This window comes from Vigna angularis, chromosome 1 (genome assembly GCF_016808095.1).
Source record: "Vigna angularis cultivar LongXiaoDou No.4 chromosome 1, ASM1680809v1, whole genome shotgun sequence".
Lineage (NCBI taxonomy): Eukaryota > Viridiplantae > Streptophyta > Magnoliopsida > Fabales > Fabaceae > Vigna > Vigna angularis.
This window is the reverse complement of record NC_068970.1, coordinates 30,362,761-30,376,798: the sequence shown is the minus strand read 5'-3', so window position 1 is coordinate 30,376,798 and position 14,038 is coordinate 30,362,761. Positions and strand designations below refer to the sequence as shown.

Genomic DNA, 14,038 nt, shown 5'->3' with positions numbered 1-14,038 from the left:
TTCTCAATCGCGTCAAACTTCATTGAAAAAAAAAGCGTTGTTTGAAAACATTATATAATGTTTTTCTACGAAAATCGTTGTTTGAAAAAATTATATAATTTTTTTCTAAATAAATCGTTGCTTGAAAAAATTATATATATTTTTTTCTTTTTATATTGTTAAACTAAAATATACTAAAACTAAGACACAAACATGAAAATTGTTTAAAAAGCAAAAATATCACTATTTAAATTGTTTGTCTCAATAGTTAATACTAACAAATAATATAAGTCACAATATTTATATATAGTGTGTTGTGTGTGTTAAACAGATAATAGGTTAGTCCGTCAAATTCACATATGGATGGATGGGACTAAAAATTGTTGTATATTTATATTAATATTTGAGAAACAAATACATAATTCGCATGTCCGCCAGCCTAAGGCATACTATAAGTAAAAAAAAATAAAACACCTAAAAAAAAGAGAGCGGATGTCTAGGTTATTAGATGATTCAAAAAAAAGAGAAAAGCACGTTTTCCTTTTGCAGTTGGGTAAAACAATGACAGAACGCAAACTGATATATACTAATGAAAAGTATTACGTAATTTATTTTATTGTTAAAAGAGTAACATTCCATAAAACATACTGTGAGCTTGAAATCAAGACAGGAAATGCCCTGGGACATGATGGGTGAGTATTTTAAGTAAAGCTATCTACTTAAAAAAGAGAGTTTATTCAGCAAAACCTGGGTGATGGGTGTGCATCAAGAGAAGGTCTCTACAACTTCTCCATTAATTCATTCATACAGGAACCCCTAACTCGTTGATCTTCACTATCCGTTTGTTCAGCGCAGATCTCTGACGCTTCAAATTTGAAGCCATCGAAGCAACCTGTCACATTTTTTGAGGCAGACAGAAAACAATAAGAAATGAACATTACTGAAATTTGGGGAAACAAAGATATAGTTGGCTTGCCTCAGCTCGAAGTGCTAGAGCTTCACGACTTGGTATATACCGCAGCTTGTCTAGCAAATCTGAAGCATGATAAATGAAGGTAAATTCCAATGCCAAAATATATTATGACATAATCGCCAAAGATGGAGAGCTCCTGATTTTCTTCTTTTTAAACAAAAAAGAATGAAAAAAGGTATAAAAATTGTTAATTTTGTGTGTAAGAGCATTTTATACACTCTTACTTAAATTCCTTTACACCATCAACTAATTAAAAATCACCTTAAATATGACTGCAGAAGTTATTATTAAAAGAGTCAATAATTTTAATTACACAGTGATTCATGATTCGATGACATCACCAAAAAAAAACTTTACATTATCACTATATTCTAATTAAATTCAGCATTTTATCTCATGTTACTTGAAAGAAAGAAGAGAGAAAGATAGCATACCAGAAGCACGGGTTTCAACCTTGTATGCTGATTTTGCCAGTTGTTGAAATTGGCTTCCAGCGCCCCTATATATACATTTATTGAAATTAATGAACTTCTGGCATACTTAGCAGTAATAAAATGGCACATCCTTTCTTTAACTAATGATACATACTGTAGTTCGGTATGCCCGTATTTCATTTCTTTCTCAGCAAGAGCTGTCCTTTGAAGCAATTTTACACTCTCCTTCTTCAGTAAATCCACTGAGAGGTTCAAGTCCTTTACACTCTTCTCAGTTCTAGCATACCGTGCCTTCATATAAATTCACGTGAAAAGGTGAAAGAAATAACAGAATATGCACTGGAGATATATTACAACTTTTAATGCAGAACTGATAGGAACTCAGGACACAAACTAAGGCAAGTGCACGTGATGCATCAGAATTTGAAAGGAGTAGTACGTAAGAACATAGATAAGTGATGCATCTTGATTGTTCAACCAAGTAATACCTCCTCACTCTGCAAACGACCAAAAGTGTGACGAAATAGAAACCTTCTTGGTGCTGCAAAACCAAAAAACAATTCAGTTTGATTGAAACTAATCAAACTCAATCGATACTTGAGATACAGAAAACAGCATGGAAAAAACTGGTTCCGATCATAAGCAATAGAGTAGTCATAATAATCACATTTCCCACAAAGATACACAACAAAAACACATACATGTATACCACACTATATTGGTCAGCTACACAAATCAATAAGTACCAATGGGCTATATCAAAAAACAATTTAAGCAAAGATATTTTTAAATGGTTTCTTCTACAGTTTTCTCAGATCGAACAATAAACCCTTATTGTGTCTTACATCAGTTCCCTTTTACTTGAATTTTTAGTTCATCCTTGAAATTTTCCACTCAGTATTCAAAATTTTTTTAATTTTTTAATATTTGAAAACATTGAAATTATTGTGTCTTCACCTCCAAAATTTGAACAATTAAGAACCTAACGACCATCATTAATTGATTGATATCTGACTTAATCAATCAATATTTTCTAGGCTAAATTACTCTGGCAAAGCCCTGGACATTTTCTAAATTTTAATTAGGTCCCTAAACTCCTTTATTAATTGGATTTTGTTAGTCCTCTTATAAGTAAACATTATAAGAGGAGAAACTAGAAATAAGGCTTTGCGGTAAATAAAACAGTTATTTTAGCAGTTGTTCATAGTTTTTAAACATTTTAGCAGTTTTAATGTTTTATTAAGAGGCAAGCACAGTTACAAGTGACAGCAGAAAATAAGAAAGGGAAGAAGGAAAAAAACGGGGTGACAAGAGAAATCTGGGAAAGGCAGAGACCAAGCTCTTGGAAAATTGGAGTTTGTAGTGTTTATGATGTTGTACTATTTCAGTGTTTATGATGTACTATTTCAGTGTTCTATGTAAATTGTTAATTCAGTACCAGTTTCCCTTGAATCTAAAGTTCAGTTAATATTTCTATACCAGTTGGTTTCTATTAGATTCTTAACTTGATTTTGTTTCTTAATTGAACCATTTCGTCTCCAATTATGAAAAATAAGTCACAAGGCCTATTTAGTTTCTGAATCCAATATCATCACATATGTAGATTTGCACTGAGTATTAACCCCTTCAGGTTTTGAATCCAGTATTTTTCAACCAGGTTCTTCAACCAATATTTAAACCTCTGCAACTCCACTCAACCCAGATATTTTTTCACGAATTTCTCTAGACAACTTTATTGCAAACATACACATCTGACTTGAACAACTATTTTTTTATAAGAGCAGTTAGACGGAAGGACCCAATTAAAAAATAGATTAGTCTTAATTAAACATTGCAAAATAATTGAAGAACATATGTATGTGTGTGTGTAAAATGTCATTGTACAGTTGAAATTTTCAAAGAGGAAAGCTTTCTGGAATATATTATGAATTTAATTTATCCTTCATTAGGCATTTCATCTTCCATATATTTTTTGATTTCTTGATTGTATCAACTAATAACAAGTCACTCATTGAAGTATTCATGTTGTAAATCAGGTGCCTTTTGAGGATCTATGATTCATCAAGATATTATAGATTGGTGGAGAAGCTCATTCTACAATGATCTTCTACTCTAGACTACCTTCCTGCCTTCAAGGTCAAGTTCCCTTTATTTTCCATGCAGGCTCGAAGAATGATGTTTTTCACTGAGTTGTGTGTCTTACTCATGACAAATATTCAGCACATGCCAAAAAAAAATAATTTCTACTCTAAGCCTCACCATGTCTTTAGTACCACCAGATGCAAGGAAAATAGAAAATAGAAAAAAGCAGCTTCGAAACAGAATTACAGCCAAAGTTGGGAAAATATATCTTAAGGGCTATTTATACCAAATTAATTGTATACTACCAGGACTAAGCCAAACTCTATACGAATCACCATCTTAACCCAACTTTTTAGTCATTAAAAGTTCAACTGTCAAGTGACTACATTAGAAACTACATTATAGACAACAAAAAGTAAAACAAGAAAATAATCTGAATACATAAAGAAAAAGAGCAGTGTTCCTGCATTAGTTTCCCCCAGTTTTGCCACAATATGGTTATTTGTATCAAAATCAGTGTACCATAGTAAGATTCACGATATGAATTGTACAATATGATAGAATTTAGCTGCTCCACGATACAAATCGTATTTGCTCCTGAATTGTGTTTGAATCGCATGATACAAGTGTGAATCGCTTGAATCACGATTCGAAATGCAATATGGGTCGAGATGGGTTTCTGAACCAGGTCGATTCAACCCACCAATTTGAAACTCTAAATTTTCCCCCTTTTGTATTTTCATGCACTGGTTAAGGTTAGTCTATCTGTTTCTCACGTTGTCATCTCCTTCTCATGTCATCTCCTCTTTCATTATTTCCTTTCATCTGGTGCACGCAAGCCTCCTATTCATTTGTTTGCTGAGTTCGAGCAACTCGTGTTTGCACTATGGTGGTGGTGTGGTAGTCAGCGGTGTTTATGCGGTGGTACGGTGGTGTGGTGGTGCAATGGTTGTCACTAAGTTCGAGCGACTGGTGTTTGCACTGCAGTTTTCGCAGTGGTCTCGTGGTGGTCACACGTGGTGATCGCACGACGGTTGGTGGTGGTCTCATGGTGGTGCGGTGGTGGTTATGTGGTGGTGCGGTGGTGGTCGTGTGGTGGTACAGTGGTGGTACAGTGGTGCTCGTGTGATGGTGCAGTATCCTTTGTTCTGTGCAGGGAGGCTTTTGACGTTTCTGCTTCTGTGCTGGTTAAGCATTTGCTTCAGACATGAGTAAATCAAATTCAAAACAAGAGGTTGATATTACTTGGAATTATTGTCAAAGTGTTCCACCAAATAGACTACAAGTAAAATGCAAATTTAGTTCTCATACTTGTTGGGGAAGCATAGCAAGGATGAAACAGCATCTTGCTGGAACAAAGAAAGATGTGATTCCCCGTTGTAGTGTCCCAGATGAAGTGAATGAAATATTTATGAGGATGCTGAAAGGTAAAGAAAGAAAAACAAAAACAGAGGATAACAACTTTGATTGTGGAGACGTATCAAGAAAAGTGACAAAAGGAAAGAATGATCTTCAACAAATGACTATCAATGCATCTTATAAGAACAGAGAAGATGTAATTATAGAAGTTTGCGACTGCATTTATGGTAATGCATTGCATTTAATCTTGTAAGGAGTCCTCTTTTTATCCAAATGTTGAAGGCTGTTGGAGAGTATGGCAAAGGTTTGAAGCCTTCTTCTTATCATGAGGTAAGGGTTTCCTATTTGAAAAAAGTTCTGGATAATGTTCAACAATGTCTACAAAAGTATAAGACTGATTGGGAAAGATGGGGATGCACATGGATGTGTGATGGTTGGACGTTGGGAAAGGAAAACCACTCACTAATTTTCTTGTTAACAGTCCAAGTGGGACTGTTTTTTTGAAATCTATTGATACTAGTGATGTGATTAAAGTTGGGAAAAAAATGTTTGAGTTGTTGGACAGCATGGTGGATGAAATTGGAGAGGAGTATGTTGCCCAAGTGGTTACAGATGGAGCTTCTAACCTTGTGGCAGCCGGGAGAATGTTAATGGAAAAGAGAACCAAATTATTTTGGTCCCCTTGTGCAACACACTGTCTTGGTCTAATTCTTGAGGATATTGGGAAGCTTCCAGTATTTTACAATAACATTCCCAATGCAAAGAAAATCACCACTTCCAAATATAGGCACACATGGGTTCTTAATTTGTATGGAAAGTACTCTAATGGAAGGGAATTAGCAAGATAACTGTCACACGTTTTGCTTCTTCTTATCTTACATTAAATTGTATTAAGCAACAAAAGAATCCTCTTAGATCATTGTTTGCTTCAGAGGAATGGGCTACTAGTCCACATGCTACTAAAAGTGAGGGTAAGCAAGTGATGAATCTAGTGTTGAGTGATGACAGATTTTGGAGATCAATCACCTATTGTTTAAAATGTGTTATTCCACTTGTAAAAGTGTTGAGGCTGGTAGATGGTGATGCAAAACCAGCTATGCCATATATTTTTGAAGCAATGGATAGAGCCAAAGAGCAAATTGCTGAAAATTTCCAAAAGATAGAGACAAGGTATAAAAAAGTGTGGAAAATTATTGACACTAGGTGGAATTTACAACTACATAGGCCTCTCAATGCAGCAGCCTATTATCTCAATTGTAGGTAAGCCTATTATCTCAATTGTAGGTAAGCTAATTACACCTAAATTTGTCCTACCAGTAGCATTATCTTCTTTGTTCTCATCAACTTATTTTTAATTGTCTTAGATATTAATATGACAAAAATTTCAGTCAGGATCGGGAGGTGTTGAATGGTTTATATGAAACATTTGAAAGAATGGTTTTGGATGTAAGCACAAGAGTTACAATTGATCAACAACTTGAAAAGTTCAAGGGAGCTAAGGGGCTTTTTGGAATGGAAAAGACAATAGCTACTAGAAATAAGAAACAACCCGGTAATGAAATTACTCTCAATATGATTTATAATTTTTAATTACATTATATTATGAGCCAATACTTCTTTGTTTTGACAGCTATTTGGTGGGAGAGTTATGGAGGAGAAGGTAAAGAGTTGCAAAAGATGCCCATGAAAATTTTGAGCCTCACGTCTAGTGCAACAGGGTGTGAAAGGAATTGAAGCACATTTGACCAAGCCCATACTAAGAGAAGAAATAGATTGGAACAACAAAGACTAAATGCTCTTGTCTATGCAAAGTACAATCTTTAACTTGAGTTGAGACAAAAGGGTAGAGAAGAGAAGGGGGAATTATGATCCCATATGTTTGTTGGATATTGAATTAGATGGTGAATGGATCACTGAAAAAGAAAATCCTTGTTTTCCTATTGATTCCTCATAGATGGATGTACATGAGTGCTTTGATTTTGAAGAGGGAGCTCCAAGCAAAAAAGGGAAGAGTGTTAATTATTTCTATTCACAACTTGTAGAAGTTAAAACTTGAATGTTCAACAAACTAGAACTAAACTTCATGTGTTTTCTTTTGCTAATGTAGGTCCTAGAAACTTAAATGTCAAGACCAATAAATAAAAAAGGAAAATCCATAGTAGGAGATGAGGAAGAAAATGAAGACATTAATGAAGGGGAAGAACTTTCAGTAGAAGATGAAAATGACTTGAGTGGTGTAGATCTTGGAGAGGATGAGGATGAAATGTGAATGATTATAATAGAATGACTTTTTGAGGTTGTTTAGGATAGAAGCAACAACCGCAAATATGTTTGTATGGCTATAATTATGCAAATAGCAGCAGCAGCAACAACACTTATTTTCTAGATGGCTATAATGCAGAATTTGTTTAGTAGCATATAACCATAGTTAAAGGAATCTCAGCAACCATATTGTTTTTTGAAGGCTGTGTTACTGAAATTGTGAAACTGTGTGATAAATACGCATAGATACAACCACTCTATTTGACTATGAAGTTGTTTTGTTATTAATTATCTCTTTGCATATTTATATATCTTATATATTTAAGTATATGTTACATTTTCTTAATGTTTGTATAATGTTTATGAATAGTATGATTCACGATACGATACGATTCACGATTCAAAATTTAAGCTCTCCAATACATGATATCACAATTCAATTACCATGATCAAGATACATAAATATAGAATTAAACCTAAGAAAAACTGAAATGACAAAGTAAAATACGTTACTGGTATGTGAAAATGATAGGAAAAATGTTACCTCGCATAACCAAAAGGGCAGTAGAAATAGCTACTCCTGCAGTTAAAGCTGGATTCTCCTTTGCAATCATCAATCCATCTGCAAACGGCTATGACGTAAGAATATAAACCAGTGCGATACGTAAAAGATCACCACATAACAGAAACAATTTAGATGCTTCATGGTCAACAACTTATTTGAAGATTAATAACATTTAGTGTGTTAGCTCATGTAAGAAAAATAAATTTAAAATAAGATTGATAACATTCATTCCACGAGTAAAATATAAATTCAAAAGATATCAGCATGAAGAGAGGCTCAAGAGTCCTTGACTACCAGGGTAAGAAAAATTATCCTACCAAAAAGTAACAGGAAAAAATTAAATACAATAAAAGCATGAAAATCCCCAAATATAGAAATGGTGCATGATCTTTCTGCAAAAAAGAAACCTTGAAGAAACAATTGTTAATTGAATAGAAGCCATAAACATAAGCTTTGACATAACAAGTGCACGGACAAAGAGCAATCCAAAGAAATGCAAGCATATCCCATAAGTTTTTTAAACAATCGCATATTTTACACACTGACATAAAACTTTAACCTTACTTTTGCCAAAATCTTGATACTAAACCAACAAAAATATCATAAAAGTTGAAAGACATAACCAACACTAAAAAGATCAATTGTATCAATTTTTAAATCACCTTTAACTTTATTGAAGAAAGCATCTTCATATTTCCTATACTGCGATGCTGCTTCTGGTAAAGAATTCTACAAAAGAATAATGCATAACCAGATGAGTTTTATAACCCTTCATATTTTATCAAGGGATAACAAAATCAAGCTTCATTACTTTAGACAGAGCAGGTTAAATCATAAGATAACATGTCATTAGAGCTCCAAATAAGTTCAGAGTTCCAATTTTCCATATGACTATAAAAAGAATCAGGAAATGAAATTATAACTTTATAAGTCTGATTTAATGTTTGATTGAATAATATAGACATTATAAAAAACAAGTATAATATAGCTGTTACAATTTTAAAATTGAATAGATATAAATAACAGACTAATACTTTATTACAAAGACAGAGATAAGGTAGCAATTGTGTTTCACTCAATGAAAAACAGGACAATAAAAATGATAGTGATGGAGGGCATCATGAGAAACAGGGTTAATGGTGATAGTGGAAAAACATTTGATATTGGAATAGAGAACTCTCCTGCTATCACAATTACGATTCAGAAAAGAATGAATGACAGAGTACTAAAGTCTCCCATATTTGGGTGAGATTGTTTATTCGGTATGACATTTATACATACAACTAAAAACTCGCACAAATTCCATACAAATTCAATCCGCAAAATAATTCATTAAAATTTATTAAAATTTGTATGATTTTGAATATGAGATTATTACTTCTTAATCTTTTTAAGAATCTCAATCCAGTATTAGTATCATATAATGGCGTAGTGGCCACAGACAATTCAATCCTATAGTGTAAAATTATTTTACACTGCCAGTCCGCACACTATACTGGAGTCAATCCCTTGGATACCCTCATCCCTTTCTTTTTTTTATTGAAAACAGTGAATGAAGAAGAGAGGAATGGAAACCCTCACTCAATTCGACATCCACCTCCTCACCAGCTAACAAAGAAATTCAGCAAACAAGGAATATTATACATCTACATTGCGAATAACGAAAATAACAAAGCAGATTCCTATGAGATGAGGAGAGGAAGGCAAAACCTGAAAGGCATGGAACTGAGTTGTGGAGCTATGTTGCACAGTCCGAGCAGATTGAATGGCAGAACGCTGAAGATTCTCAGCCATGGTGGCCAGCGATGGAGTAGATGCCGGGGACGTGTCTCCATCCGAAGAGGACGAATCAGCCTTTGCCATTGTCCGATGGGGCGTGGGGTTACAAAACTATGCCTAGTTAACAAGCACACTTTATTTAACTGCATTTTAGTTGTAGTACAACAATAAATATTGTTTTATTTTCTTAGTTGAATTTACAACAAATAACTATTTTTAAATATATAAAAGAAATTTTAATGAATAAATAATTTTTTTAATAAATAAATAATGTTGTAATTTATTATAAATATTTTAATGTGTAATATAAATACCAATATGGTGTTGGTTTGAATGATAGTTGAACTCAAAAACCGTGCAGGATTGACAAAATCAAGAGTACTAACATGCCTATCAAAAAGGTATATATATATATATATATATATGATAATAGTTATCGTTAACACAACTTTTTTGGTAAGTAATTTGAACATGAGTTGTTGAGGTATACACAACCTTCAAGATAAAATGTAAGCTTTAATTTATATCTTAAGTTTAAGATATTTATTTTGATGACAATAAATAATAATATGTCTTGTTGCAACTAATAACTATTTAAGTGTAAAAATACGTATAAAAGATAGTAATATTTATATTAGGGTTGGACAAATAGAACTGAACTGCACTGGACAACTAAAATCTGTATTTAATTTGTCTAAACTAAACTGTAAAACAGTTCAAACAAACTGAACTGATCTAACAGTTTAAACTAAACTGAACTGTTTTTTGTTTTATTAAACTGGACTAAATTATACTAAATTGTACTAAACTACAATATAAACTAAACTGAACTGCTAACTATACAAATACATACAACTATAATTATAAAAGTTTATTACAAAAAGATTAATTATTTAAATTTTTTAAATGGTAGTCATCTCAAATAACGCGGTAATTATATTAAATAAACTATTAAAGTAACTTTTTAATTGAAATTGAGAAATATAACAATACATGTTCTTGAAATTTTTAACCGATTAAATAAAAAATATTTAAATTTTACTTAAAAAATATTATGATTTTATAAATATATTTTATTTAATATTTTTTCTTTAAATATTTTTGAAGAATTCGTTTATTTGATTCTAGATGGGAGTTTTTTAGAAAATCTATTATCTACTATAATATAAAAAAATACTAAAAATTTATTTTATTTTATTCATAAGTGTCTTACAAATTAATTTTTTAATTATTTGATATTATTATTATTTATTTTATTTATATTTCTTTTATTATTATATGTGTATGGAAATTATTTTATTTTTTATTTATTTATTTTATTTTTTATTTATTTATTTTATTTACTTATTTTATTTTAAAATGATTTTTTATTTATATTTATTTTGTTGCCTCATAAAATTGTTTTATTAATCAATTATTTATTATTTATATTTTATTATGTAAAAATTAAACTAATATTTATTAATTATTATAATATAATAAAAGATGATACTAGAAAAGTTACTCTTAATAAATGTTTGTTAATTTTTTTGTCATTTGATATTTCTATAATATTAATTATTTTTTTTATATTACTATTTTGTTATGATATTTCATTATACAGTCATTTAACAAAATTTAACGTTAAAAAATATATTTTAGTTTTAGTCTCTAAAATACTATCATTTAAAAATAATAATATTGATATTTATTTTAAAGTTAGTTGATTTTTAAAATAAATAATTATTTTAGTGTGTGCGCTTACACACATTTTAATATCATTAAAAAAAATTTAACATATTTTTACATATTTAATTATATGTTAAAGAATATAATATATTTAAAGTATTATTTTTTTATATGGTCTTTTTTTCTTTTATGATTTCTATTACTTAATCATTTAATAAAATTAAATTTAAAAAATATATTTTACTTTTATTTCTTAAAATAATATTATTTAAAAAGTAATATATGTTTATTGATAATAATATATAAAAATTTGTGATCAAAAAATTTTGTCTTAAAAAATTCATTATTAATTTTTTATATGAACGATTTCTTTTATTAATATTTTATTATTAAATAACGTTTTGTTGACAAGACGAAACAGTTGAACTGGAACTAGAAAAGAAGAAATAATAGATACAGTTCTAGCAGTTAACTGAACCGAAAATGTTATAAGTTCAATTTTTAAAAACTAAACCATAAAATAGTATACTGAATTTTTAGTAAAAGTGAATCAGTTTTTTTTAGTATAATATAATATAATTAACTATAGTGTAGTACAGATCAGTTATTTTTGCCCATCCCTAATTTATACAAGATGTATGGTTATAAAGTTAAGATTAAGAGTTTGAAGAGTTACAACACACGTACAATTAGAAGATTTGGTCTCCTATAAATCATATCACACTAGCCTTTTACCATCAATTATCTTAAAATGTCACATCTTTTATTATTTTTTTACTAAGAATTTTATATTTTCTTTCTTCTCGATCATGTGTGTACATGTTTGCCTAAGAACCCTAATAATGAGTTTGGATAGGACTAGATAAGAGTCGAGGAATGTAGAGTTTTAAAAAGGTTGACTAGTAGAGTATGTTAGTTGATTTTCCCTAATCAATGAGCACCTTGTGCACACACTACCAATGATCATTGGATCATTTCGTTCGAGATCATGGATACAAAAGTTTTCACCATTAAAAAGTATAGGGGTAGAGACCTGAGTGGGAACTAGCTCACCAAGCTTATACTTCCACATCTTGGATTTCCACATCTTGGATTTCCACCTCGGAATCCACAACCACGATATTTGTGGCCTCCTTATCTATGGTCGCATCCAACTTGGGCAAAACATTAAAAAATGTCTGACTAAATGAGTTCCTTAATAAGATATTTTAGTTGATTGCATTCATCGGTGATGACCCATGTTTTGGTGGTAACTACACCTTTTATTTGAGTCTTATGTAGTAAGAAGAATGCTTTAGTTATGGTATCCAAATCAACATAAAGTTATAGGCTTCTTGGAGGATGACATCTCGACTTGCTTTCAAGGTTATATGTGTGTCATACTTGCATTCTTCCTATTGTTTGAAGGTCCAAGGTTTTAGACCTTTATTGACTTGCTTCATTATGTTTTCCTCGATAGTAATGTATCAAGATGTTTGTGATCTTAAGGTTTCCATGCTATATGAAGGGTCAACGAAGAGCGAGTATAGGAAATGGTATGGCTAAAGTTTTCATAGGAGAGTGTGCACCATGATGACAAGATGTGGGTCGAGCACCTCTTCAATTATAAGTGTAATCAATAAACTTTGTTGTAAACATGGTGTAAATGGTGTTAAATGAGTTGATGGAGTTAGATTAGAGGGCATAGTACAATTTTAAATCTTATCTATTAAGGGTAGTCACAAAGAGCCAATAGTGGACCTTCATGTCATGGGAGTATATGTCGGTATGAGTTAAATTTGTCTTGATGTGTGCTTTTAGATTGATTGTCTTATCTTTTTCCTTTTAAGTTGATCATTATTCTTCTAGGGACGTCTGACTCCTTGATATCCAATGTGAAAGGGTGAAAATCATCGAAGATCAAAGGACCTAATTCGACTAGGTAGTGGCTGAGCTTGGTTTGGAGTGAAGGGGGCTTTGGCCTCCCTAATTGTTTTTCCACATATATAAAATAATATATGAATAAACGTTATTCTTTTAAAAAATTCAATACATTATATATTTGCCCCCTTAAAAAAAAATTATATTTATGCTAACACCCACAAAAAAAGTTCTCAATATCCTCTATTGGGAGTAGGGTCATTAGGGTTCATATGCTGTTGGGACAGAATTGCACTCTTGTGTGTTGCTTAGTTTGTGGGTAGATAGCCCTTCCTTTGATCTAGTGTTATGGTTGTGAAATTTGGTGTCTTATTTCAACCTTCATCAAATCAAGGTTGGAGAGCACGACTCTACTACTCATTCTCATCCTTTTGGTGATACTTCTTTACGCTGACTTCCCGTCTTGGATTCGTTTGTTCATTATTGGTGTTTGGATTAGAAAGACTCACACTTTTGTCCTAATGTGAGATGTGCTTTTCCTTTTTGATAATGTGGTCCAATGTGTCCAAGTAGCATGAGGTTCCACCACCCGATTGGAATTTAGGGAATGTCTTCGTGAGAATAACCTTTAATAGGACCACTCTTTTTCAAAATTGTCAAGCTTCTAAGTTAAGGCCTGAAATTCTTTATGAAGTTGAGCTTGTTGTAATTGCATGTCTTCATGGTGTTTTGCACTTAAAGTTGCTGAGTTTGTCAGATGACCATCTTTATGTGGTTCTTGATTTTGTTGGTGTCGAGGTCCATCTCTAAAGCGAAGTATGTGGTTCTTAAGTTTGATGTGCTAGAGAATGCTTTATTCGAATTTCATAGTGGACACTAAATGTTCTTATCATAATTTGTTGAGGAGTCTTTGAGACGAAATTGTCGTTCTTGAGTGTCAAATTTTATTGTTGATTAGAGATGACAAATAAATTTGTTTATATTCGTATTATCATAACCCGTCTTTATTTGATAAAGAATTCTTACATTGAGTAGATACATATACATATTACAATAAAATTATTAAATAGCAACAAA

General features: G+C 31.5%; 1 protein-coding gene across 1 annotated transcript; it reads right to left on the bottom strand.

Annotated features, from left to right (window-relative positions):
* Nucleotides 1-561: 561 nt before the first annotated feature.
* Nucleotides 562-9,571, bottom strand: LOC108324474 (RGS1-HXK1-interacting protein 1). The gene is made up of 8 exons (XM_017557425.2): nucleotides 9,365-9,571; nucleotides 8,317-8,383; nucleotides 7,634-7,711; nucleotides 1,875-1,927; nucleotides 1,541-1,677; nucleotides 1,387-1,451; nucleotides 956-1,014; nucleotides 562-871 (listed from the first exon to the last, which is right to left on the bottom strand). Exons 1-8 carry the CDS (start codon nucleotides 9,515-9,517, stop codon nucleotides 782-784), a joined length of 702 nt encoding a protein of 233 aa, XP_017412914.1. The 5' UTR covers nucleotides 9,518-9,571; the 3' UTR covers nucleotides 562-781.
* Between the last annotated feature and the right edge of the window lie 4,467 nt (nucleotides 9,572-14,038).

Bases quoted from the DNA above. Each gene is read 5' to 3' on its own strand.
- LOC108324474 (XM_017557425.2), bottom strand. From the start codon at position 9,517: ATGGCAAAGGCTGATTCGTCCTCTTCGGATGGAGACACGTCCCCGGCA. The intron at 8,384-9,364 runs GTTTTGCCTTCC...ATTCTTTTGTAG, and splicing joins CTCAGTTCCATGCCTTTCAG to AATTCTTTACCAGAAGCAGC. The intron at 1,015-1,386 runs GTATGCTATCTT...ATCATGCTTCAG, and splicing joins GGTTGAAACCCGTGCTTCTG to ATTTGCTAGACAAGCTGCGG.